The following is a 23,789-nucleotide window of genomic DNA, read 5'->3' on the forward strand; positions in this document are numbered from 1 at the left end:
TGTGGCTGGACATCCGGCTTGGGAAGCCCAGATATCCGGGGAACACGGAGAGCCCGGACATCCTGCATGGAAGGCCGGATATCCAGGATAAAAACAAGCACACGGTGCTCTCTGGACAGCAGGGTGCCGGATATCCGGCGTGCGGCCCGGACATAGGTATTTAGTGGCATGAGCAAGTCCTTCACTAACCCTACCAATCCCCTCTTAGTAGTGTGGGATCCTATACTCAAGAACAACTAATATACAATCTTTTTGATACTTCTTCCTTGAGTAAAATCAACTCCGTATGCTCATGATCCACACACCTTTGACATCTGGGGACTAACACCTGAGATTCATTTGACGAACATAGTTAGTCCCCTACATGTATATTGTCATCAACATCAAAACTTGATGTAAGGGCATGATTGCACTTTCAACATCGACTGGCACCGTGAAGGCTCTTGACTCCGACGAGGCAGAGTAGGGTTGGGAGATGGCGGTGCCTCGTGTCCCGTGAGCTGGTGCGTGTCTCATGTCCTACTCTACCTCCCAAGTGACCGGAGCAACACTTCGAGGGGCGCAGCCGGCCGCCAGACATGGGCACACCTGAGGCGGTTGAGCTCCGCTTAGATTAGGTTTCACATTGCATGTAATTATATGGATTTGAGATTATGTAATTGAGGTATCTAGTTGTGGAAATAATTTTTTGAGGTATAATCGGTCACTGTCTGTTGATGCACTCGGGCGCGTCTGTGGGCCTTTGAGGGGTCGGTTTTGGTGTGTCTGGCTATCGTGTACCTCAAAAGTGACCCTCATATACCGTCAGATGCATCATGGACATGGCCGGGTCGCCCTCATTTTTCCATTGCTGCTATCATAAACCTTAAATCTCATCCCTATTTTGCATACTACACTATGCAACATAAAATTAAGCTACGTACTATATCATACCGACGAAACTGTCCTAGTTTTACTCATCATCGGAGATGATGACGATCTCCATGCCGGTAGTGTTGGGCGGACAGGCTGCGGCCCGCATCTCCGACTCCTCGTCGGAATCCACGGTTGCAAGGAGTTCCTCGAGCTCCATGTCCACCTTGTGGAGGTAGCGGCGATTTGCTGCGAGCTCAAGCTCTGTGTGGATGGATTCGAGGATGGCATGTTGCTCCGTCGCCTCCTCCACTTGAGCCACCTCAAACTCGTCTAGCGTGTCGTCCATGGCGAATCCAACCGTACGAGGCGTCGGTTCTACCTCAGCTTCCTTCTCCTTGTCGTCACCCATCTCCGTGCACGGCGCCCCTGCTCTTGTGCCTCCTACTCCGCATCCTCCTGCTCCGGCGCCTCTTGCTCCGCCTCATCTTTGCCCCGTAGAGTCCGAAGGCAAGTTGGCTGCAATGTGAGCAGCGCGACATCCCTCCATCTCCGCTAGGATCTCCGCTCGGCGCAGCAGAGTAAGAATCTTGTAGGTGGTAATCCGTTCACTAACCATTGCTATTGATGGACGGTGAGGTCGGAGTGGATTGGGAGTGGACGGCAAGCTTGGAGTGGATTAGGAGTGGAGGCGCGAAATGGATGGAGAAGGTGAAAATAAGAGTGGTTTGGGTTGAGGCTCGCCGTCCAATTTAAATAGCCAGATTTGGTCGATCGAGCGGCGCGCCGTGGCAACATGAGTGCATCCTCACCGAACCGATGGGTTTCGACGTGTGTTCGTGTGGGTCTCGTCGTCAATCTGATGTGGCGGACAAATCTGGATGTGTCCGAGCACAGCTGAGCCTCCTCATATCTGCCCCAGATATAGGCTGAATATGGGGATGTCGGTCAGCCCGGACTAGTGCAGTTTAAAGAGCCCAGCTAGATGCGATTTTGTGACTGGTCACTACTACTTCTTGAGCTTGCGTTGGTTTTTCCCTTGATGAGGAAATGGTGATGCAGCAAAGTAGAGATAAGTATTTCCTTCGGTTAGAGAACCAAGGTATCAATCCAGTAGGAGACAATGCACAAATCACCAATACCTGCACAAACAATCAAATACTTGCACCCAACATGATAAAGGGGTTGTCAATCCCATCACGGTCACTTGCAAAAGTGAGATCTAATAGAGATAGATAAAACTAAACAAAAGATAAAGTAAATATTTTTGGGTTTTTGGTTTATAGATCGGAAAGTAAAAGATTGCAAAATAGTAGATTGGAAACTTATATGATGGAAAATAGACCCAGGGGCCATAGGTTTCACTAGAGGCTTCTCTCAAGATAGCAAATAATATTGTGGGTGAACAAATTACTGTTGAGCAATTGATAGAAAAGCGCAAAGTTATGACGATATCTAAGGCAATGATTATGAAATATAGTCATCACGTCCGTGTCAAGTAGACTGACTCCTGCCTGCATCTACTATTATTACTCCACACATTGACTGAGTCCTACCTGCATCTAGAGTATTAAGTTCATGAAGAACAGAGTAACGCTTTAAGTAAGATGACATGATGTAGAGGAATAAACTCAAGCAATATGATGTAAACCCCGTCTTTTTATCCTCGATGGCAACAATACAATACGTGCCTTGCTGCCCCTACTGTCACTGGGAAAGGACACCGCAAGATTGAACCCAAAGCTAAGCACTTCTCCCATTGCAAGAAAAACAAATCTAGTTGGCCAAACTAAACCGATAGTTCGAAGAGAATTACAAAGATATCAAATCATGCATATAAGAATTCAGAGAAGATTCAAATAATATTCATAGATGAGCTGATCATAAATCCACAATTCATCGGATCTCGACAAACACACCACAAAAGAAGGTTACACCGGATATATCTCCAAGAACACCGAGGAGAACATGGTATTGAGAATCAAAGAGAGAGAAGAAGCCATCTAGCTACTAGCTATGGACCCGTAGGTCTGAGGTAAACTACTCACACTTCATCGGAAGGGCAATAGAGTTGATGTAGAAGCCCTCCGTGATCGAATCCCCCTCCGGCAGGATGCCGGAAAATGCCCCAAGATGGGATCTCACGGGAACAGAAGGTTGCGGCGGTGGAAAACCGTGGATGCCTTTGGTGGTTTGGGAATATATGTTAATATATAGGAGGAAGATCTAGGCCAGGGGGTCACCGAGGGGCCCACAAGGTAGGGGGTGCGCCCTACCCCTGGGCGCTCCTCGTGGCTCTTCTGACTTGCACTCCAAGTCTCTTGGGTGTCTTCTGGTCCAAGAAAAATCATCGAAGCTTTTATTCCGTTTGGTATTCCTTTTCTGCGAAGCTCAAAAACAAGGAAAAAACATAAACTGGCACTAGGCTCTAGGTTAATAAGTTCCCAAAAATAATATAAAATAGCATATTAATGCATATAAAACATCCAAAACAAATAATATAATAGCATGGAACAATAAAAAATTATAGATACGTTGGAGATGTATCAGTCACTTACCGAGTTGTGTGCCCAAAATTATACGAGACATTTGAGGAGCCCGGCTGTAGATGCTCTAAGGGCATCTCTAAGGCCAACCCTCAAACCGCCCGTAATTGTTTGGACCGCGCGGTCCAGACGCGATTTGGCATCCAATGCGGGACTATATCGGTCTGCCGAGCGGTCCGAACATACTCTTTCCGGCAAACTAAGACAAATGTGGGGGTGCAGGGGGCTTTGCGGGAGTTAGGACAGCAACCATGTAGGCCTGCGACTCCCCCAGCCCACCCAAAAACCCTTCCCTGACCCCGTGACTCCATCCTCCCCATTTTCTCTCCTTCCTTCTCTCTCGCCTTCACCACCGCTCTCCACCACCCTGGCCACCACGCCACACCCCTGCCGGGACTCTATGTCTATGTCACCTCCAGCGTTCCAGCCGGGCTCCACCCAGCTTCTCCTCTGTCATTGTTCAACCCCTTTCCTCCAATCGCCCCACCAAGTCCATCCACTAGTGCTAGTCTCACCATGCCCGACAACTTTTCAATGAATTGTAGGAGCTAAAAAAGTTGCCTCTTCCTCTTTCAAGCAATGGATTTCGATTTGGAGTACATATACAAGCACTATGTTGAGTCGTCCGACGGGTCATCTGACGAGGAGGACTACATGGATGAGACGGTGATGATGCATGTGGTCCTTGAAGACACGGAGCATGCGGAGGAGCATGTTCTCAATTTCAAGGGCTCGATCAAGGGTCATCGACTGCTCAACCGCAACAGGGCGCACGACCATTTAACACTGATGGCCGACTACTTTACCCCCGATGCGCTATTCGCTGACCATTTTCACCGGTGTTTTTCAATGCGCAAGACTGTTTTCGATTGTTTGTACCATGGTGTCCGGTCCTATGATGACTACTTCATCTTGAAGAAGGACATCGTGGGAACGATTGGGTTCTCTGGTTACCAGAAGTGCGCGGCCGCGCTCATGCTTGCATATGGCACGACCACTGATTCCTGGGGCGAGTACCTACAGATGTCTGAGAGCACATGCGGAGATGCCATGGTCAGGTTTGCAACTGTTGTGGTGGAGGTGTATGGACCTTAGTACCTGAGAGAACCAACTGTGGTAGGCACCGAGAGGCTCTTAGCAATCTCAGAAGCAAGTGGGTGGCCAGGTTTGCTCGAATGTCTTTACTGCATGCATTGGAAATGGAAGAACTGTCCAAAGGCTTTACAAGGCAATATTATGGTCATGTTAAGAAGCACACCATCATTCTTGAAGCAGTTGCATCACATGATCTTTGGATTTGGCACGCTTTCCTTGGCATGCCCGGGTCTCACAATGAAATCAATGTGCTGCAGTGATCGCCATTGTTTACGAGGCCGACTGAAGGAAAAGCTCCTCCTTGCCACTATACTGTTAATGGACGTGACAGCCTGGATTTTGCCTTCTCTCTTTTCCCGAACTTGCCTTCTCTCTGTTTCCGGAATTGGTTTTTGCCTTGCTTTGATTTGGGTTTTGGAATCATTTCAGATGGACTTGTCACTTGGGCATATCCTTGACTTTCACCCAAGTAACCTATCTTCTCCTCATTCAACTTTATTCCTCTGATAAATCCCCAAAATAATCAAATGAATATTTTTCATAAAAGAAAAATATTCATTTTCCTCTCTGAAATTCAATTCAGAAACTTGTGCTCCAAAGCAACCCCAATTTTCCTTGCTCCCAAAAATCTAAAATAAATCCTGAATATTCTTTGGACCTTGGCACACCTTCCCAAGCAAAAATATTGCATGACTTTTTGTAATATTTTTGCTATAGAAAATCATTTCTCTTCTGGCCCAAAATTCCAGTTTGTACAGCAAGTACATTTTTCCTTGATCTTTTGGCCCTGATCTTTCTTGAGCTTAAACACCCTCCTAAGAAAACCTAAACCCCAGGAGATCAGCCCTAATGGCCTTCTAGAAGGTTGCTTAACTTGCCGACCAAGTTTCTGGTCAGAAACTTGCCAGCTTAGTAGAGTCAAATCTGGTCGGCCTGGGTATGAGCTATCAACTTTCCTAGACTAAACACTGCGTGGACGAACGTGTAGACAAGGTTTGGCAGCATTTGGGCGTCGCCTTGACCATGCCAGCATGGTGATCGCGTGAAGACACGGTGCCTCGCAGCGTCTCGACGCGCTCTGGATGGCGCCTTCCTCTTTGTTCGGCGCGTGCTCGTTCCAGCACTCGCCGACGCCCTTGACCTCTCCCTGGCGCTCGCCGACGCCGCAACAAGCACGGGCATGTCGCGGCCAAAAGCCACAGTGCGCGCGTGCACTTGTCCGCTTCTCCCACCGCCTCATGTGCTCGTCCACTAGCGTGGGCAGCTCCTGCATTGACGCTGCGTGCTTGCCCCCTCGCACTGGAGCTTTTTGTCGTCATTCGCCGCGCATCCAGAGAGCTCCGGCAGCGACACGTCCCCTCCCCTCGCTCTGACTATTTATAGCGACCCCCTCCTCCATTCCTAGCCACGCACCACTCCACACCACCTCCACGAACACGTAGACGGGCCACAGCTCGGTCGGGCAGGCCTCTGGCCGTCACCCCGACCAGAGAACTCCGACGACCTCAGCAGCAGGGCCACCGCTCTCCGGTGCCTCTCGAGCTCAAGCAGCTACTCGGGCAGGGCATTGCGGGTCTGTTGGTGCTGCCTGGACGCCGTTGAGCCCTCGGAGCCGCCCCTAGCCATCGTCTTCAACCACTCCGGCGAAACCCGTCCGCCACCGAGGCTTGCGAGCTTGACCGCGAGCAGCTCCGGCCACCCCAAGCCAAGCCATGGGTATGGGATGGTGCGCCACGAGCCCAACTCCAATCATATCCCTCTAGCCTCGCCCCAAACCCCCTCGTCACCAGCGTGAGCTCCGGTGAAGCGCCGCCCCTCTCTGATCTCTATCCCCCTCTCTCTCCTGACGGGCGGGGCCTAGTGTCAGCCTCACCACTCGCGCCCGAAGCAGTACGAGTGGAGGCGCACTCCCGCTTTACGCCTTCGTCGTCACCCCCCCCCCCAGGAAATTCTGTTTAATTCAAATTTATTCAGAAATTTGACTAAACTTTGACCAGCCACCATTTCTAAACCATAAGTCCAAATGAATTGATTCTTTTTGCATTATCTTTGTTTCAGAAAGCTCTAGCAGCACACCAAAAGTTGGATTTTTCCTTGATGTCTAGAATTTCTGGTGATTTTCAGAATGGGTTTTGATAATTGTTTTTGTGGTTTTAAATTCTTTTCAGAAGGAGAAGCTTGTCTTGAAGCAAACCAAGAGGGGTGTGATCCTCCTCTACACTAAGGCAAGCCACACCAGCATTTGGATGGTGTTATTTCAATATCTATGATTTTCTACTTGAATATGAGTTCTTATTTGCATTTAAAATTTGATAAATAAATTTGGTTAATTGTTAGTTATTTTATCATGCTTGATATGCTTGTTTTAGTTACTGGTTGAATGCATGAGCTTGTTTGGTTAAGTAGAGTATGACCTTGCACTAGTTATATTGCTATTGAACCTAAGGATAGTTCTTTTATTAAGTGATATTTTCATTTAAATGATGAACTAATAAAAATATTGTTTTATATTAAAAATGAGTTATAACCAGAGTAGTTTTGATTCCGAGTATTGCAAGATTATTATGTTGTTAAGTTTGATCCATGTCTAGGAGTTGTTTGCTTTGCATGTCGATTAGTTGCATGGTTACGACATAGTATCATGGTTATTTTTATAAAAAGTTTTTGCCAAAGATAAACATGAGTAAGTTCAACTTGAATATGATGTTGATCACATCATGGTGCCACTGAATCGGGTTTTTATTCAGTGCGACCACATTTACCTTGTGGGAAGGTCTTGATTCGGTCCTTTGTTGTGCATCTCGCCGGTGCCTCCCGCGAGGGAAGGTTATGGGCGTGCATACCCTGGCCCGGTAAGCAGACATAACCTTGTGTGCTCGTTTTTGTTTTTATGGTACCTTGTCCCTGTTTGGGACCGTTTTGCCACGACAGTGGCCGTTGGTGTCTTTGGTAGACACGGGGCCACCCAAGACCTAGCCCTGAGAGGGAGTTGGTCGGAGTGGCCAGGAGAGTGCCACAACAAAGGGAGGGTTTCGTCGGAATGCTTTGGTCCACCCGAATGGGAGTGCGAGGCCAAGGTTCCGTAGTGTGGGTAAAGTGCGCTACCTCTGCAGAGTGTATTTAATCTATCGATAGCCGCGTCCTTGGTTATGGGCATAACTCATGAGTAAGTCACACCATGGATCAACATTTAAAATAAATCTTGCAAACTAAATGATTGTGGTGATGCATTGTGGTTCGAGCGATCCATGAACTCGGGAGTTGTTCATGAGTTGTTGGTTTCAGCTATGACCACGGTAAGGTCACCGTTTGGGTTAGGAGGTAACCGTCTGGTAAGCGAGTCCGTGGGACTCGATGCACGTACCCGTTTGCATTGCATCTGTAGTGGTTCTTGCATTGCATTAATCTCATTAATTATCTTGATATTGTTTGTCATCATGCTTATGTTTGTTGCGAGCTTGCAATTACATTCAATGTACTGACCTGGCGTATTATGCCAGCTTTCAGGCAAGTCGGTTCGCATCGGAGCGCATCTCGTGTCTAGGCAGTGTCCACGTCGGTGTCCCTGTGCTATGGAGTTTCCACTTCATCATTCTTCCGCTGCTGCGTAGTTGTGTTATCGAGGTCCCAGCCATGTTCATTAAATAATGTACATACTGTCCAGCAGCACCGTGTGTGCCGCTTGGCCTCGTATCTCGATGTAATATCAAACTTAAGTAATTCGCTAGCATCAATAAAGCTGTTGTTTCTGTACCATGTTGTTGTGTATTGCCAGAAGGCTTGATCTCTGGGCTGGCAATGCAAGGTAAGCCGGTTGCTCTGAGCCAGGGTGCCACAACGCTTGGTATCAGAGCCGCGCTGATTGTAGGACGCTAGACCGTTAGTGCGTTAGTGAAACGGTAGATAGCTTTGTTTGAGTGCCGGTAGTCATAGGAACTGGTTGTTGCATCGCATGCATGTTTATCTGTTGTTATTACTAACCGTATGATTTGTGAGTGTAGATGGCTCCAGTACCGATCTTGTACCATCCTGAGCCAACTCCGTACACATCGTCGCACCTGCTTCAGAACATGTGGTGATGACTCTACCCAGAGGGTGCTGATCCAGAGTATCGGGTGTATCGGGAGCATCTAGCCGGTGCATTGCATGAGTATTATGTTGAGGTCACTCTACACCATAGTTCCCCTTCCGGCGCTTACACTTGTTCTTCTAAGGGTGGTCTTGCTTCTACGCCATCTCAGGCGGTTCAGTTTGCTGCTATCGAGGCTCTTGTAGACTTGGGCTACAACAAGGTTCGCATGCACACCCACCCAGGTTTCTTCTACTACCCATCTCTGCACGAGAATGGGCGTATCCGCTTTCCTTTGATTAATCCGGCGTGCGATTGTCCCACTAGCCACCTTTCTCGCTATATCACTGCTAGTTATCTCCTGAACTACGAGTTAGCTCGGGAGCTTTCACGCGCCCGGACAGCTCTCGCCGCTGCTCGTATGAGGAACCCTCTTCCCACTGTCATCTATACTTCTTCCATTCCTCCAGTCTCCGTTCCACCGATGATATCTCAGGGTGTCGTTAACCCTCTGACGATGACCCCTCGCAATGCTCCTGCTGCGTGGGTTTCCCTTGTCTCTACTCCTGCCGCTCCTATGCTTAGATCCCATCCCGTGCCTGCCCTTGAGGGAGAGCCCTCGAGGCAGCGCCGTCGCGTCTCTGTTAACCCGGAGGTCTCTACTATCAGTTCAGGATCTGGGTCCGGCTCAGGAGAGGAGCCAGCAACAGCGCAGTCCGAGCAGTAGACCGTTAGAGTATCGCTTCCGTCATGAGTATTATGTAGGGTGTAATCGCACGTGTCATGATGCTTGGTTTCATGTATGAGGGTAGTAGACCCGTTGTGATGTTTACTTTCATGTTGAGCCTATGTATAATTATGTTGGAACTTTTTATTCGCTTTGGTTTTCATTCGCTGTTTTCTTCCGGGATTTGTCATTGGCTTTCCTCCCATTTTGGAATTTTCTCATCATGGTTGCTATTATTGGGAAAAACAAATAATAGGATGACGCGTGGAGGCAGCAGCAGTCAAGCTTGTGAGGATGTCCCTATCCGTCACTCTGCAAGACAGGCAGGACATTCCCCTGAGCCATACCCGCCACCTCCGTCTCCACCGCCAAATCCGTCGTCCACTGAGAAAATCCTGCGAATGTTTGAAGAAAGAAGGAGCAATGATCTGCTGGAAATATTGAAAAGTGTGCAAGTTATGGTTGGGCAGAATGGAAACCAGAATGGCCATCACTCCAAGCTGTTAGATTTTCAGCAAACCAAGCCTCCCAGTTTCAGCGAAGTTATTGATCATTGGACGCCGACGACTGGCTAAGGACTATTGAGAGGAAACTGGAGATTGCTCGCACTGAAGAGGGAGACAAGGTTCCCTTCGCAACGCATTATCTCGAAGGAGCTGCCGCAATACGGTGGGATAATGCTAAGGCAATATGGCCCGCGGACGGAGAAATTACTTGGACAAAATTCAAGGACCATTTCCGCAAGTATCATATTCCCATCGGAATTATGAAAATCAAGCAGCGCGAATTCCTCGCCCTCACTCAAGGCGGCATGACAGTCAACGAGTATCTGAATAAATTCAACCATTTGGCCCGCTATTCTCTCCATGATATGGCCACAGAAGAATGGAAGATCGACAGGTTTCTTGGAGGACTGAATCAGCATCTCAGGTGCACTCTCAGCATGTTTGATTTTCCGGACTTCCTGACTCTGGTGAACAAGGCCCTCATTGCAGAAAGGGAACACAAACTCCTCCACGACAACAAGCCAGCTGTTAACGACCACAAGCGCAAATTCGAGCCGAAGAAGGATATGCAACCAGTGCAGAAGGCTCGTACTTGGCAACAGACTCAAGTTGAGTACAAACCCAACTGGCAGCAGAATGTCAACAAGACTACCACTCAAGTCAAGAATGTCGTGACCAGCCCGGTGCGCGAAGATTGTCAGTGCAACAATTCATGCTTCAGTTGTGGTCAAACCGGACACTACGCCAGGCAGTGTCCCAAGAACAACAAACAAGCAGCTCCATTCCATCCATATGTCAACTACATGGAGTCGTATTCCGCCCCAGATATGATCCAAGGGCAAATTCATCATATCTCCGCAGACGAAGCCCAAGAGGACCCGGAAGTCGCCATTGGTATGTTTCTTGTCAATGACATACCCGCGGTAATTTTATTTGACTCTGGAGCTTCCCACTCTTTTATTTCGCGGAGTTTTGCTTCCCAAAACAAATTTCCTTGCTCGATTTTGGGAAAACACATGGTGGTACAATCCCCGGGATCCCTACTTAGAAGCAATCTTGTTTGCCATAATTTGGAAATTGACATCAAGGGCGTCAAGTTTCCAACATCCTTGATAATCATCGACTCCAACAAATTGGATGTTATTCTGGGCATGAATTGGTTAACCCAATACCAAGTATGCATGAGCTGTGCGACCAGAGAAGTTACCCTGAAAAATACGGAAGGTTGCACCACAAGTTTTTATGCCTGCAAGCGCATACCCACGAAAGATATGGTTTTCGCAGCCGTGGCAGAAGAGGTGGAATTAATTCCAGTGGTCAGTGAGTATCCAGATGTATTTCCTAAAGAACTACCAGGCATGCCACCAGACCGAGAATTGGAGTTTGTAATTGATTTGGTGCCTGGAACCACCCTGATACACAAGAAATATTATCGGATGCCTTCCTCAGAATTGGTGGAATTGAAGAAACAACTGGATGAGATGCTGCAGAAAGGATACATCCGTCCAAGCTCTTCACCATGGGGATCACCAGCAATCTTCGTGGACAAAAAGGATGGCAATCTACGAATGTGCGTAGACTACCGACAGCTGAATGACGTCACCATCAAGAACAAGTATCCACTGCCAATAATTGACGATTTGTTTGATCAACTCAACGAGGCCAAAGTATTCTTCAAAACTGTTTTGAGGACCGGATATCATCAGCTCAAGATAAAGAAGGAAGATATACCTAAGACCGCATTCACCACTCGGTACGGTCTTTATGAGTATACTGTTATGTCCTTCGGCCTCACCAACGCACCCGCCTTTTTCATGCATATGATGAACAAGTTTTACAAAGGCTTCGCGACCATCAACTTTATGGCAAATTCAGCAAATGTGAGTTTTGGCTCTAGCAAGTGGGATTTCTCGGGCATGTCCTCTCGACAGAAGGAATCTCACTGGATCCAAGCAAGGTAAAGGATGTACTTGATTGGTCCGCACCCACAACAGTCTCAGAAATCCAGAGTTCCCTTGGACTAGCCGGATATTATCGCCGTTTTATTGAAGGATTCTCCAAGATCGCCAAGCCAATGACTGAGCTCCTAAAGAAGGATAAGAAGTTTGAATGGACTGAGGACTGCGAACAGAGTTTCAATGAGTTATAAATCAGGCTGACATCGGCACCAGTATTAACTCTTCCAGACATCTACCGCAGTTTTGATGTCTACTGCGACGCATCCAGGAAAGGGCTTGGATGTGTACTCATGCAAGATGGCAAAGTTGTGGCTTATGCATCCCGACAACTGCGGCAACACGAAGGAAACTATCCTACTCATGATTTGGAATTGGCTGCGGTGGTGCACGCTTTGAAGATCTGGAGACACTATCTGATTGGAAAGAAGTGTCAGATATTTACCGACCACAAGAGTCTCAAGTACATATTCACTCAGCCTGATTTGAATCTTCGACAGCGAAGATGGCTCGAATTGGTTAAGGACTACAACCACGGGATAAATTATCACCTGGGTAAAGCTAATGTAGTGGTTGATGCACTCAGTCGCAAACCGGCCAACCTTAATGCTCTCATGGATTCATTGCCTCCTAAGCTTTACAAAGAAATCACTCAGCTCAATTTGGTGATCTCCGATGGCCGTCTTGCCAACATATTGAAAGTTACCCCTACTCTCGAAGAAGAAATCCGCGGTGCACAGACAGATGAAAAACGATTGAAAATATATGTCCAGAAGATGCACCAAGGGCATGCACCAGATTTATCTAGGGATCAAAGAGGTTCGCTAAGGTTCCGAGGTAGGCTTTGCGTACCCAACCAAGAAAGCCTGAAGAAGAAGATATTGGCAGAAGCACATGAAGCGCCATACTCCATTCACCACGATGGTACCAAGATGTATGAAGACCTTCGTCAGGTATTCTGGTGGGATGGAATGAAGAAAGACACCGCATACTTTGTGGCTTGTTGCGATATATGCAACAAGGTAAAGGCGGAACACCAAAAATCCGCCGGACTCCTCCAACCTCTACCAGTCTCCCAATGGAAATGGGAAGATATCTGCATGGATTTCATCACCGGATTACCAAGGTCTCATCGAGGAAACGATGCAATATGGGTCATAGTGGACACCTTAACAAAGGTGGCACACTTCCTTCCTATCCGGACCACATACCGTGCAAATCAACTCGCACAGATGTATGTGTCAAGAATCGTCAGTCTGCATGGAATACCTAAGAGTATCACCTCCGACAGGGGATCTCTCTTCACCTCCGCATTTTGGTCCCGACTACATCAAGCCTTGGGGACCACTCTGAAGTGCAGCACGGCTTATCATCCTCAGACAGATGGACATACTGAGCGAGTAAATCAAATACTCGAAGATATGCTCCGGGCATGTGCATTGGCCCAAGGACCCAAGTGGGAAGACTGTCTGCCCTACGCCGAGTTTTCCTACAACAACAGTTTCCAGACCAGCTTAAAGATGTCACCTTATGAAGCTCTGTATGGCCGGAAATGCCGCACTCCATTGAACTGGTCTCAAACCGGAGACAGCCGTATTTTGGGACTGATTTATAATGCTCAAAGCAGAGAAGCAAGTCAAGGAAATCCGAGACAGACTACAGCTGGCCAAATCACGACAGAAAAGCTACTATGATGCCAAACACCGTTAGATCAGCTTCAAACCCGGAGAACATGTATATCTCCGAGTCACCCCTATGAAAGGAGTCAAGAGGTTTCACACCCGCGGAAAATTGGCGCCCAGATACATCGGTCTATTTCCAGTCATGGCCAGAGTCGGAACAGTTGCATATCAGTTGGAATTGCCACCGGAACTGTCAGAAGTACACAATGCGTTTCATATCTCGCAGCTGAGAAGATGCATCTCGCCACCGGAGAAAAGGACTGATATGGCAGAGATAGAATTGGCTAAGGATTTGACTTATGAGGAAAAGCCAATCAGAATATTGGATTAGATAGAAAGGGTCACTCGCAGCAAAGAAATAAGGTTTTACAAGGTTTAGTGGGAGCATCACACCGAAGAGGAAGCAACCTGGGAAAGAGAGGAATTTTTAAGGACTGCATACCCAGAATTGTTTTCCCAAGCAACCGAATCTCGAGGACGAGATTCATCCTAAGTGGGGGAGGTTTGTGACAGCCTGGATTTTGCCTTCTCTCTTTTTCCGAACTTGCCTTCTCTCTGTTTCCGGAATTGGTTTTTGCCTTGCTTTGATTTGGGTTTTGGAATCATTTCAGATGGACTTGTCACTTGGGCATATCCTTGACTTTCACCCAAGTGACCTATCTTCTCCTCATTCAACTTTATTCCTATGAAAATCCCCAAAATAATCAAATGAATATTTTTCATAAAAGAAAAATATTCATTTTCCTCTCTGAAATTCAATTCAGAAACTTGTGCTCAAAGCAACCCCAATTTTCCTTGCTCCCAAAAATCTGAAATAAATCCTGAATATTCTTTGGACCTTGGCAAACCTTCCCAAGCAAAAATATTGCATGACTTTTTGTAATATTTTTGCTATAGAAAATCATTTCTCTTCTGGCCCAAAATTCCAGTTTGTACAGCAAGTACATTTTTCCTTGATCTTTTGGCCCTGATCTTTCTTGAGCTTAAACACCCTCCTAAGAAAACCTAAACCCCAGGAGATCAGCCCTAATGGCATTCTAGAAAGTTGCTGAACTTGGCGACCAAGTTTCTGGTCAGAAACTTGCCAGCTTAGTAGAGTCAAATCTGGTCGGCCTGGGTATGAGCTATCAACTTTCCTAGACTAAACACTACATGGACGAACATGTAGACAAGGTTTGGCAGCATTTGGGCGTCGTCTTGACCATGCCAGCATGGTGATCGCGTGAAGACACAGTGCCTCGCAGCGTCTCGACGCGCTCTGGATGGCGCCTTCCTCTCTGTTCGGCGCGTGCTCGTTCCAGCGCTCGCCGACGCCTGCCGCGCCATGCCACCGTCCCCGACCCATCGCCCTTGACCTATCCCTGGAGCTCGCCGACGCCGGAGACGCTGCAGCAAGCACGGGCACGTCGCGGCCAAAAGCCATAGTGCGCGCGTACACTTGTCCGCTTCTCCCACCGCCTCATGTGCTCGTCCACTAGCGTGGGCAGCTCCTGCGTTGACGTTGCATGCTTGCCCCCTCGCACTGGAGCTTTTCGTCGCCGTTTGCCGCGCGTCCAGAGAGCTCCGGCGGCGACACGTCCCCTCCCCTCGCTCCGACTATTTATAGCGACCCCCTCCTCCATTCCTAGCCACGCACCACTCCACACCACCTCCACGAACACGTAGACAGGCACAGCTCGGTCGGGCAGGCCTCTGGCCGTCGCCCCGACCAGAGAACTCCGGCGACCTCAGCAGCAGGGCCACCGCTCTCCGGTGCCTCTCGAGCTCAAGCAGCTGCTCGGGCAGGGCATTGGGGGTCTGTTGGTGCTGCTTGGACGCCGTTCAGCCCTCGGAACCGCCCCTAGCCGCCGTCCTCAACCACTCCGACGAAACCCGTCCGCCATCGAGGCTTGCGAGCTTGACCGCGAGCAGCTCCGGCCACCCCAAGCCAAGCCACAGGTACGGGCAGGTGCGCCACGAGCCCAGCTCCAATCCTATCCCTCTAGCCTAGCCCCAAACCCCCTCGTCACCGGCGTGAGCTCCGGCGAAGCGCCGCCCCTCTCTGATCTCGATCCCCCTCTCTCTCTCCTGACGGGCGGGGCCCAGTGTCAGCCTCACCACTCGCGCCCGAAGTGGTACGGGTGGAGGCGCACTCCCGCTTTATGCCTTCGACGTCACCCCCCCCCCCCCCCCCGGAAATTCTGTTTAATCAAATTTATTCAGAAATTTGACTAAACTTTGACCAGCCACCATTTCTAAACCATAAGTCCAAATGAATTGATTCTTTTTGCATTGTCTTTGTTTCAGAAAGCTCCAGCAGCACACCAAAAGGTGGATTTTTCCTTGCTGTCTAGAATTTCTGGTGATTTTCGGAATGGGTTTTGATAATTGTTTTTGTGGTTTTAAATTCTTTTCAGAAGGAGAAGCTTGTCTTGAAGCAAACCAAGAGGGGTGTGATCCTCCTCTACACTAAGGCAAGCCACACCAGCATTTGGATGGTGTTATTTCAATATCTATGATTTTCTACTTGAATATGAGTTCTTATTTGCATTTAAAATTTGATAAATAAATTTGGTTAATTGTTAGTTATTTTATCATGCTTGATATGCTTGTTTTAGTTACTGGTTGAATGCATGAGCTTGTTTGGTTAAGTAGAGTATGACCTTGCACTAGTTATATTGCTATTGAACCTAAGGATAGTTCTTTTATTAAGTGATATTTTCATTTAAATGATGAACTAATAAAAATATTGTTTGATATTAAAAATGAGTTATAACCAGAGTAGTTTTGATTCCGAGTATTGCAAGATTATTATGTTGTTAAGTTTGATCCATGTCTAGGAGTTGTTTGCTTTGCATGTCGATTAGTTGCATGGTTACGACATAGTATCATGGTTATTTTTATAAAAAGTTTTTGCCAAAGATAAACATGAGTAAGTTCAACTTGAATATGATGTTGATCACATCATGGTGCCACTGAATCGGGTTTTTATTCAGTGCGACCACATTTACCTTGTGGGAAGGTCTTGATTCGGTCCTTTGTTGTGCATCTCGCCGGTGCCTCCCGCGAGGGAAGGTTATGGGCGTGCATACCCTGGCCCGGTAAGCAGACATAACCTTGTGTGCTCGTTTTTGTTTTTATGGTACCTTGTCCCTGTTTGGGACCGTTTTGCCACGACAGTGGCCGTTGGTGTCTTTGGTAGACACGGGGCCACCCAAGACCTAGCCCTGAGAGGGAGTTGGTCGGAGTGGCCAGGAGAGTGCCACAACAAAGGGAGGGTTTCGTCGGAATGCTTTGGTCCACCCGAATGGGAGTGCGAGGCCAAGGTTCCGTAGTGTGGGTAAAGTGCGCTACCTCTGCAGAGTGTATTTAATCTATCGATAGCCGCGTCCTCGGTTACGGGCATAACTCGTGAGTAAGTGACACCATGGATCAACTTTTAAAATAAATCTTGCAAACTAAATGATTGTGGTGATGCATTGTGGTTCAAGCGATCCATGAACTCGGGAGTTGTTCATGAGTTGTTGGTTTCAGCTATGACCCCGGTAAGGTCACCGTTTGGGTTACGAGGTAACCGTCTGGTAAGCGAGTCTGTGAGACTCGGTGCACGTACCGTTTGCATTGCATCTGTAGTAGTTCTTGCGTTGCATTAATCTCATTAATTATCTTGATATTGTTTGTCGTCATGCTTATGTTTGTTGCGAGCTTGCAAGCACATTCAATGTACTGACCTGGCGTATTATGCCAGCTTTCAGGCAAGTCGGTTCGCATCGGAGCGCATCTCGTGTCTTGGCAGTGTCCACGTCGGTGTCCCTATGCTATGGAGTTTCCACTTCATTGTTCTTCCGCTGCCGCGTAGTTGTGTTATCGAGGTCCCAGCCATGTTCATTAAATAATGTACATACTGTCCAGCAGCACCGTGTGTGCCGCTTGGCCTCGTATCTCGATGTAATATCAGACTTATGTAATCCGCTAGCATCAATAAAGCTGTTGTTTCTGTACCATGTTGTTGTGTATTGCCAGAAGACTTGATCTCTGGGTTGGCAATGCAAGGTAAACCAGTTGCTCTGAGCCGGGGTGCCACAATGGACATGAGTACAACATGGGCTACTATCTGGTTGACAGTATCTATCCTCCGTGGACTACCTTTGTCAGCACAATCCCTAACCCAGTTTGCCAGAAAAAGTCTCACTTTGCCCAAAGACAAGAAGCAACTAGAAAGGATATCGAGAGGGCTTTTGGAGTTCTGCATGCACGTTTTGCAGTTCTTCATGGGCCTGCTAAACAATGGGTTCCAGAGACCTTGTGGGAGGTGATAACATATTGTGTGATCATGCACAACATGATCGTCAAGGATGAGGGTGAGGATGCTGCCACGGCTCTAGAATTTGAGAACATGGGCGATCCTATCAAACTTACAGACCAGAATCCAGCCACATTTGAAGAGTTTATTTAAATGCATCAACAAATTCAGCATGTTGGAATGTAATATTTGAACTTTTTAAAATTTAAACTATTGTTGCATGCGGCTATTTGAACGTTTGTACTCTGTATGCGGCTTTTTGAACATCTATACTCTATGTATGTGGTTATTTGAACGTGCAGACTTAAAAAAAGATTGGGGAGACTGGATGTATGCGAGCAACGTTGGATGACGGTCTTCTATATCCGTGTCCGCGGACTGGTCCCCCGTTCACGGACGGATGCGGCAAAAAATTTGCGGGTCCCGTTGAAGATGCCCTAACCTCACATGGTATCATCCACAACACACTACTACTGCTATGCTAACATAACCTAGGGCAATTGACCAAGGAGTGAGTTGAATATTCACTAGGAGAAGCATGGGATCGGGCTGGTTTGTGCTGAGACGATGGCAGGAGTAGTCCCCGGTCCTGTGCAGGAAGATGCGCATAGGCAGTACGGACGCACATAGGAGACGAGCCATCCTTGCCTTTGCCTTTGAATCAGTGCCGGCTAGTACCACTGACGTGGCCTCTTCCAGCTACCCGGGGTGATTTCTTTCCTTTTCTTGAGATCATCTCGATCTGATTTCTTTATCCGAATCCAGTGGACTTTTGTAGCTCGTGCTCGCTGCAATGCTAGTACTATTTGGTATTTTTCTTCCCCTGAAAAAACACTGAATTTTCTACTCCACTAATAAACCGAAAATAAATTTAAACAGCACGGAGCCATGGACTCAAAACTCTGATTAAATTAGCTGTAAATAAACGAAAATATTGGCAGAGAAGGCGTGGTCTACTCTTGCGCCAACACCCACGAAGGCTCCCACTTCCCGGCGATGGCAAAATCAGGCAAGAACAAGGCAATTAATTGCACTCACCCAGCTGCCGCTGCCAGCCAGTTGGGGTAAAATAACTCTGCCCCCAGTCTCCCTTGGCTGGCTCCCTGTCTGGATTTGCTTGCCCTTTGTTGCTCTCCGGCTCCCACGCTCTCCGCCCGGCGCCCGCTGCACAAACTTTTACTACTCCTACTCCTGCGTCTCCGTCCCCCTTCTTCCCCCTTTTGCCACTTTTGGGGACCTCGACCCCTCTCAAATCCAGAGGAAGGCCGGGGAAAAGCAAGCACAAGCACAGCTCCCCCCTCCAGCTCCAGCCACCCCAACAAAAGGTTCCCTCTCCCCCTTCCCTTCCCACTCAATCTCGCCGCTCCCGTCCTCCGCCGCCGGTTCTTGGATCCTGGATTTGGCGGCCGAAAGATTCCATATTTATTTATTCTGCAAGGTGGAGGGAGGGTGTGGCGATGGGGGCGTCGCCTGATCTGCCGGCGTCCGGCTGGTGGAGCGCCTCCTGGACGAGGCCTGATCCGTATTGGTCCCAGTGATCTGGCCGTGCCGGCGGCTCGGGTCCGTGGTGCCAGGGTTTGTCTGCTGCCCGGCGGCTGCTTGGAGATCTTTCTTGCGCTGTTGCCTGTTGGGGGGTGAGTTCAGAAGCTGCGAGGATTTGCCTAGATCCCTCTTCGTTCCTGCTGCTGATTTGCTGTGCTGGGATACTGCTAGGGTTTTGGGTGTGGCCATAGGTTGTCTGTGGTAGTACAAGATGATTAAACAGATCCTTGGTAGGCTGCCCAAGAAGACAGGGAAGGCCGGCGATGGCCGGGATGCTGCCACGGCCAACGGCAACGAGCCGTCCAACTCTTACAGCGTGGCAAGGAGTGTGGAGCCTGGTGGGAATAAGAGAGCAGGAAATGGGGAGCACCTGCCACCAGCTGGCTCCGCTTCTAGTCTGGCGATGAATGGGGCCGTGGTGTATCACTCCAACGAGCCGCTGCCGGCGTTCAAGGACGTGCCGGTCTCAGAGAAGCAGAATCTGTTTGTCAGAAAGGCCACCCTGTGCTGTGCTGTGTACGACTTCGCCGATCCAACCAAGAACCTGAAGGAGAAGGAAATGAAGCGGCAGACGCTTATGGAGCTTGTTGATTATGTCACTTCTGCAAATGGAAAGTTCTCGGAAGTCATCATGTTGGAGATCAGCAAGATGGTTGCAATTAACTTGTTCCGGAGCTCGAATCCCACTCCTCGTGAGAACAAGGCCATCGAAGGAGTTGATATGGAGGAAGAAGAGCCTCTCATGGATCCAGCATGGTCACACCTGCAGATCGTTTATGAGGTTTTCTTGAGATTTGTAGCGTCGCAAGAGACTGATGCAAAGCTGGCCAAGCGATACATAGACCATTCCTTCATTCTCAAGCTACTAGATCTTTTTGACTCTGAAGACCCCAGGGAAAGGGACTATCTCAAGACAATACTCCATCGAATATATGGTAAATTCATGGTGCATCGCCCATTCATCAGGAAAGCAATCAACAACATCTTCTACAGATTTATATTTGAAACGGAAAAGCATAACGGTATTGCAGAGCTGCTGGAGATCTTGGGCAGTATAATTAATGGTTTTGCCCTGCCACTTAAAGAAGAGCACAAATTGTTCCTTCTCCGTGCACTGATCCCACTTCACAAGCCAAAGTGTGTAGCAATGTACCATCAGCAGCTATCGTATTGCATCACACAGTTTGTTGAGAAGGACTGCAAACTTGCTGACACTGTTATTAGGGGCTTGCTCAAGTATTGGCCTATAACCAACAGTTCAAAGGAGGTGATGTTCTTGGGTGAGCTAGAAGAGGTTTTAGAGGCAACACAGCTTGCAGAGTTCCAAAGATGCATGGTTCCACTCTTCCATCAGATTGCAAGTAGCATGAACAGCTCGCACTTCCAGGTTAAATCTCACCAGACATATACTTAAGTTCGCATCATTTCTACTTCACTGATCTTTATTGGTTCTGGTCATAGTCCATATATGACCTTTACTGCTTTAAGTTTATGATTCTGTTGACTTGTCGTTCATCTGTATATCAACATTGATGTCTTCAACAGATTATTCTTTTTAATAGTTCTGTTCCCACGGGCAATCTTCACATGCCTTGATGTTTATTACCCTTTCTGTGCATCATGTGGGTGTTTTTTGTTCTAAAGTATGCAAATGAATTTGGTTGTTTTGAACATATGCTAATCTGTAATTCTGTATTGCAAAATGAATATAGACAATATGTTTCTTTGATCCACTTCTGAGCATTTGTTTATGGGTATCAGGAAGTAAGAACACGTTAGATGCTATCAACTTCTTATCTGATATGATACAGCACTAATTTGCTTGTTTTCTTCTTCACATTACTGCAACTTTTGTTCTCTTGCATGGAGGCCTTATAGAAAATAATCCGTTGAATCCGTGGTAATCAGACTAGTCAACATGTGGCAGTCCTTTAGTTTACATGTTGCTTCAAAAAATATCTGTACTAATTCCGCCCAAATGACTCAGTTTACCTTTTCTGTTATTTTGGGTTGAACTTATCATGTGGGGTTAGGTGTCCTCTGAAAGTACAATTTTATTGGAAAACACCATGTTCATTAGTTCCGGATAGTTAAAGCCTATATATATTTGATGACAGTCAATCCTTGCTGGAGTCATGTCTGAAACAGGTCTTGGACATTTTGTACAGTTTAGATTTATGATTTCCTTTCTGCCTGCTATCATTTTTCTTAATGAATTATTCTGTGGTGTGCCACAGGGTTCTCATGATCTAAATAACCTTTACCTTTAGTTATTGCCATCCACTAGAACGTATAGAGGTTTTCATACTTGACGTTAGTCTGGTTTTTTTGCCTAGCTGTTTGAGTTTACTGGACAGTCAGTAGCTTACTGAACGTTCCTGTAGCTACATCTATAGGTACTTGGTGGTACTTGTAAACTGAACTTGTTTGTAAAATTGTAGCACATAGAACAGTGTAAAGAATATTCAGCAAAAACATATAGCCTAACCTCCACATTTCTCGTTATCTGTTTCCAGGTGGCAGAGCGGGCACTGTTTCTATGGAACAACGACCACATTGAGAACTTAATCAAGCAGAATTACAAGGTGATACTACCCATCATCTTTCCCGCGCTCGAGAGAAACGCCCGGGGTCACTGGAACCAAGCTGTCCGGAGCCTGACGCTGAATGTACGCAAGATCTTCACCGATCATGATTCTGCATTTTTCGGGGAGTGCATGCAGAAGTTCGATGACGACGAGCTCAAGCAGGAGGAGTCCAGTTCGAAGCGGGAAGCGCTGTGGAAGCGCCTGGAGGAAATGGGCGGTGAGAGCAACCCCTCGGGTATACCCAACGGCAAATCCAGTCAATAGAATATACCCATAGTGACCGTGATCGCGCGATCCTTTGAACGATGCGCGACTGATTCTCTGGAACTTGGGCTGTGGTTGTAGTGTTGAATTTTTCCTTTTTCTTCTTGGTTGGTGAGTTGGCTTCCCCTGGGTAGAGTGTACTTGGTTTCGTGAGGACTGCATGATCAAAAGGTATGCATACATGAGATTTTCTGTGATATTTGGCATGTGTCGTGACATGGGTCAGGATTATCGTATAGACCAATAAACGGTGTCAGGTTTTGTTGAGGACAATGCTCTTGGGTGGTTTACTTAAATGACAATGATCATTTTGTTGTTGCCCTTGTATGAGCTAGCATTGTGTTTTGTTTGACTTACAACTTGATTGGTGGAACACTAATGCTATAGAATTGACGTCAAATTTTCAACCATTCCGAGCTAACGTCCTCAGGCACGTTTGATCCAGCACATCAACGCAGCGTTTTTTTTTAAAGAAAACTTTCAATCTATTCATCTTCAATCATGCCAATACAGCGAATATTAGAAATAATAAAAATTACATCTAGATCCGTAGACCACCTAGCAACGACTACAAACACTGAAGCGAGCCGAAGGCACGCTGCCGTCATCGCCCCTTCCTTGCCGGAGCCGGGCAAAACTTTTATAGTAGACAGTTAGGAAGTCGTCGTGTTAAGACCCCATAGAACAGCACAGTAGAATAGCAACCGTCGCCGATAAACATCAACACAACATTTGCTCCCACATCCCTCTTCGAGTGAATTACGGGCTGATGGTGATGGCAGTCCATGATTTGTTCAGGATGACAATATGAGCAAATTCATTTCGGAATGACAAATTAATGGCAACCATTTTATGTTGATGTAGCATGGCATTTCTTTTCAACTACTTCCTCCGTCCGAAAATACTTGTCCTAGAAATGGATAAGATGGATGTACTCCGTCCGTAAATAAGTGTACATCTAGCTTTTATCTTCGGTCAAAGTTTTAAAAGTTTGACCAAATTTACAGAAAAGAGTAGTAGCATATATGACATCAAATTGGTATATTATAAAAATACATTTCAAAATGAATCTAACGATGCTAATTTGGTGCCATAAATGATGCTATTTTTTTCTAGAAAGTTGGTCAAAATTTTAAAACTTTGACTTAAGACAAAAGATAGATATACACTTATTCGCGGATGAAGGGAGTATTAACTGAAACAAGTCTAGATACAACCATTGCTAGGACAAGTATTTCCGTACGGAGGGAGTACATGGCAAATCTCGAGCATGGTAATTCTTACCATTTTCCTTTGTTTAGGCTGGCAATTCTTCATGTTTGCATCATGACAAATCCTTAAAAACGCATGACAATTATTCTCATACAGCAAGGCAATTTTCTGAGATTTTCAGATACAACATGGGGCAATTTTTACCCTAGAACATGACAAATTTTTATTCAACGGCATTGTAAATTCATCTATTTTCGCTTGGTAATTCTAAAGCGTTCACTGTAAAAAAAAATCGCTGTTCTGAAGTATTCACTGGAATGTCTTTTTTTGGGAGCAAACGCTATATCTCCTTCAGGGAACGTCAGATATATATTGGCATCATTGTTGGAATGGGTTGTGAGAGAGAATCATGAAAAGAGGAATACCAATTAGAAACCCTCGTATAATCTTGCGTTCCTCACTTTTGCTG

At 47.0% G+C, this 23,789-nt stretch overlaps 2 protein-coding genes across 2 annotated transcripts; both read left to right on the forward strand.

Annotated features, from left to right (window-relative positions):
* Window positions 1-3,977: 3,977 nt before the first annotated feature.
* LOC109758028 (uncharacterized) lies at window positions 3,978-4,493 on the forward strand. Its single transcript, XM_020316871.1, has one exon. It carries the CDS (start codon window positions 3,978-3,980, stop codon window positions 4,491-4,493), a length of 516 nt encoding a protein of 171 aa, XP_020172460.1.
* Window positions 4,494-18,653: 14,160 nt separating this feature from the next.
* Window positions 18,654-22,435, forward strand: LOC109758014 (serine/threonine protein phosphatase 2A 57 kDa regulatory subunit B' theta isoform). The gene is made up of 2 exons (XM_020316859.4): window positions 18,654-20,643; window positions 21,773-22,435. Exons 1-2 carry the CDS (start codon window positions 19,468-19,470, stop codon window positions 22,106-22,108), a joined length of 1,512 nt encoding a protein of 503 aa, XP_020172448.1. The 5' UTR covers window positions 18,654-19,467; the 3' UTR covers window positions 22,109-22,435.
* Window positions 22,436-23,789: the final 1,354 nt, after the last annotated feature.

The sequence above is a fragment of the Aegilops tauschii genome, chromosome 2, assembly GCF_002575655.3.
Source record: "Aegilops tauschii subsp. strangulata cultivar AL8/78 chromosome 2, Aet v6.0, whole genome shotgun sequence".
NCBI lineage: Eukaryota > Viridiplantae > Streptophyta > Magnoliopsida > Poales > Poaceae > Aegilops > Aegilops tauschii.